Below are 4157 nucleotides of genomic sequence, written 5' to 3'. Positions count from 1 at the left end.
AAGGCACTTTTTTAAAATTCTGTCTATACAGACAGATTTACAGATAGATAGACACAGACAGACAGACAGATTGATAGATACAGACAGATAGATAGACAGAAAGACAGACAGACAGATAGATACAGTAGACAGACAGACAGACAAGGTAGATAGATAGACAGAAAGACAGACAGATACAGTAGATAGATAGATAGATAGATAGATAGATAGATAGATAGATAGATAGATAGATATCATGACGGTACATGATGGTTTTTACTCTTACTGATATCCTAATTATCTGCCATTCTAATAAACCACATTTGTGTTTCCTGCTTTTAATCGCATGATTGACAGGAGCTGTGTATTCCAATCTCACAGATTTTTTAGCATGCTATTTTGGTTTTCTTTCAATCAAACATGTCACCGTCAAAAAGATACAAGAGTTCTGAGCAAGAAGGACAGACAAGGTAGATAGATAGACAGAAAGACAGACGGATACAGTAGATAGATAGATAGATAGATAGATAGATAGATAGATAGATAGATAGACAGACTATAGATAGATAGACAGAAATACAGACAGACAGATAGACAGAAAGACAGACAGACGATAGATAGATGATAGATAGATAGATAGATAGATAGATGGATGGATTTTCAGTAAGTGTGAATCTAATCTATTCTTGACAGCTGGATTCTATAGCCTCTCCATGAGTCCATTCTGAGTGTTCATTGACACTCTGCTCAAAGTGGACAACACAGATCCTGTAGACCTCCAGAAAAACAATGAGGATGTTCTTGCATGTGAAGAAGATCATCAGCTGGTTCAGAACATTCTCACGTATCATGAGGTACAGACGGTAAATCAGGAATGGTCCATCCTGCAGACCCACCGTTAGCAGAAGGCTCCAGACTTCACTAGAGCAACAGGAAACGGTCCAGCCAGCTTGCCCAGGCTGGGCAGTCTCTGACTGAACCTCCGCCTGGACCTTGGGACGGCTGGTCTGGGTAAGAACAAGAGGAAACTGCATCAAGGCCCAGGAGAACAAACTTAGCCCAACAATGATCACGGCCTGCTTGGTCTTCACTTGTGGCTCCTTAAGCGTGTCAAAGATGTCCAGGATATCAGCTCCAAGCCCCACGTAAACCATGAGGAGCTGGGATAGCTGGTCACGTGACATGTCGCCCTTCGGCATCAGCCAGCGGCCCAGAACCAAAACGATCAACATGGTCTGCTCCAGAGCCTCCACCCAGTTCTCAGGCTCAAGTTCTGCCAACCCCTGTCTCACACACACACAAATAGGCTAATCACCATGGTAACAGACCAGACAGTGAGAGCACACAGCGAGACTGTGATCATTTGAATGGATGAATCAAAATTGTTGTTAAGATGTTATTGTAGCACCAGATTAAAAAGGTTCAAACAGTTTATAAGGAAAAATGATTGCTTTGACTCATTGGAGTGCCTGAACAAAAGATCCATTGGAGGATTAACTTAATGAAAGAGGACAACTGAGATGATATGGTTTCAAAAAAGCTTTTCAGTAAAGTCACTGATTAGCTTTTGCAGCATATTCTTACAAAATACTCAGCTTTCCTCCCACACAAAGTCGCGACAAAAAAACAATTATCACAGTCATCGATATTTAAAAATATTCTGATTATTCAGATACAAAGCTGTCAGAAGGAGAAGGTAAAGTCTAAACCTTTAAAAACCTCAGACAGGATCAAGTTACAATGTGTAACCATTTTATGTAACTATATATAACACTGAAGCTTGGATATAAACTTAAAGGAATAGTTCAGCCAAAAATGAACATTTTGTCATCATTTACTCACCCTCATGTTGTTCCAAACCTGTATAAGTTTCTTTCTTATGTTGAACACAAAATAAGACATTTTTTAGAGATTTTTGAAGAACCAAACAGTTGTTGGTCCCCATTGACTTTCCCATAGTATGGAAAAATACTATGGAAGTCAATGGGGACCATCAACTATCTCAATACCAGCATTCTTCAAAATATCTTCTTTCATGTTCAACATACGAAAGAAACTCATACAGGTTTGGAATGACATGAGGGTGAGTAAATGATGACAAAATTTCAATTTTTGGGTGAACTACCCCTAAACTTAAGAAGTTACTAATTATTTTGTATTTCCAAATATACTTCTTAAGAACGTTCTTAGCACTTAGCAAACTTTAATTAGTTTAATAAAAATCTGTGTGGAGGCAAAAATGCCCTTTAAAATTATATTAAATTTAAACCAACTTATTGCTAAGATTTACCAGTGTTTAAGTAGAATTTGTTGTATTAGACAACTTTTAGTTAGACAGCATAATACAAAAATGATGATAAACTTAAGAAAATATTTGAGAAACTTAATTCTTAATGAAATTTTTAATGCTAAGAAATATCTTAATTTTTTTTCTGAAAAAGATTATAATTTGGTCTGATTATTAGAGATTTTAGAGATTATTAGAGAAGTTATTGGACATGCTTCAATATCAAATTTTGCAATAAAGACTTCTATGCCTGAATCTACAGGCCCTGGTAACAGCTGTAGACAGGCAGTGTTACAGGAATGTTCAGATCCGTGGTGCTGTGATTATTAGTGTGTGGGTTTGTGCTTTTTGTACAAGGTCTGCAGGTCAAAGGTGAACCTGAGCTTTCTACCACTCCTAATCTATTAATCTTCCGCATTTGTTTTTTCCCCAGAATTGCAGACATTTTACAGAAAACAGTCTGCTTTCTATGCATATTTCCATCTGAGCATTTTATGTTTATTGCTTTCACAGAAATATGAGGACTAAAACACCCAACACAGCAGAGAGAGACAGAAATCCTGAGTGATTTTGTTAAAAGCTGAACTTCTTTTTTTCTGGTCAAGTCAGAGTTTTATTGTTAACGATTGTTTTCCACCCACCATTGTTAGCGGGATCTGGGAGAAGAATTGCGGGTCAGAGTTTGTGCTCGAGTTGATGGGCAGATTGGACTGTAGGAGGTTCAGTTCCAGGAACCAGACTGAGGGAATCACAGTGCTCAGATATAGAAACACCATAGGTGAGAACCTGCAGAAGAGTGGAACATCACATTAACAGATGGATGGATGATGGATGGATGAACATGCCTATACTTAGTAAAGTCACTAAACAGTTGTATGTGTGTCAGATTCTTCTGATTGGGTGGTAAAGCTGGGTCACACCACAGAGTCCAGTGCTGCAGGCATATCAGCCCAACGCAAACTGCAAATTACTCCCATTAGCTATGCAAGTCCCCACTGACACAGGCAAGCCTCTCTAAAGAGCACAGAGACTTCAAAGTGTAGTGTGCAGGAGAGAGATAGTATGCATAGAAAAGTAGTACGGCAGAGAAGGAGAGATAGAAAGGTTCAGATGGAGATCATGGTAGAGCAGAGGGAAGGAGGATGCAGGTCCTCCGTCCATGTCAGTGGGAGGGCAGTCTCATTAATAAATTTCCTAGCACAGCGATCTCAATGTACATGCCTTTTTTAAAGTCTGACTGAATGTGATGATGTGCTGCTCTGTGTGAATGCAAAGGTTGTTTTTTTTCTGTGTTGAGAGAAGGGGTTATTATTATCACCCATCCCCGCAAGACAGACTGAAGTGTTGAGCTTGAAGAAAAGAGTGTAATTTCCCACATTTTCGTTAGCGTTGATCATTATTATGGCACCCTGCTTCTGAGCCCTGCGTCTTTTTGTAGCAGAACATTTGGAGTAACTCAGTAAAGTTAGTTTAAAAAGGTAAAACGTATTCTCTTTTTTCTGAGACTGTTGAGACAATTGGTAAAGCTATTTTTGCCAAACACAACACATCCTACACAGTCAGTGAAAAGAGTCCTTATTAGTTCACCAAAAAAGGAAAATTCTGCCTTTGTTTACTCACCCACTTGTCATTCCAAACTAATATTTTTTTTTCTTTCACAAAAGATGATATTTCTATGATAAATTAATTGTTGGATAAATTATATACAGTATTTTTAAATCTACAAAGCAGATATAATGTGGCTGGTTAGGTCAAAGACCTCAAACATGTGCAGGTCAAAATCTGTTCATGTCATTAGAAATCGATTGCCTTGCTGTTAATCTTCATCGTTTAACAGATAACATCGTTATCTTAAAGGGGTGGTTGATTGCGATTTCACTTTTTTAACGTT

General features: G+C 38.2%; 1 protein-coding gene across 1 annotated transcript in view; it reads right to left on the bottom strand.

Moving 5' to 3' along the window:
* Nucleotides 1-659: 659 nt before the first annotated feature.
* The window catches only part of LOC107667986 (transmembrane protein 26-like), a 6309-nt gene continuing 2811 nt past the window's right edge, over nucleotides 660-4157 (bottom strand). The window contains exons 2-3 of the mRNA XM_016459718.1: nucleotides 2908-3052; nucleotides 660-1262 (exon numbers count right to left, since the gene is read on the bottom strand). Of these exons, the coding sequence (XP_016315204.1) occupies nucleotides 660-1262; nucleotides 2908-3052 (748 nt within the window). The remainder of the gene's footprint in view (nucleotides 1263-2907; nucleotides 3053-4157) is intronic.

Source organism: Sinocyclocheilus anshuiensis, unplaced genomic scaffold (genome assembly GCF_001515605.1).
Source record: "Sinocyclocheilus anshuiensis isolate Anshui unplaced genomic scaffold, SAMN03320099.WGS_v1.1 scaffold1024, whole genome shotgun sequence".
NCBI classification, from domain to species: domain Eukaryota; kingdom Metazoa; phylum Chordata; class Actinopteri; order Cypriniformes; family Cyprinidae; genus Sinocyclocheilus; species Sinocyclocheilus anshuiensis.
The sequence above is the reverse complement of the archived record's forward strand: the minus strand, read 5'-3'. Positions and strand labels throughout refer to the sequence as shown.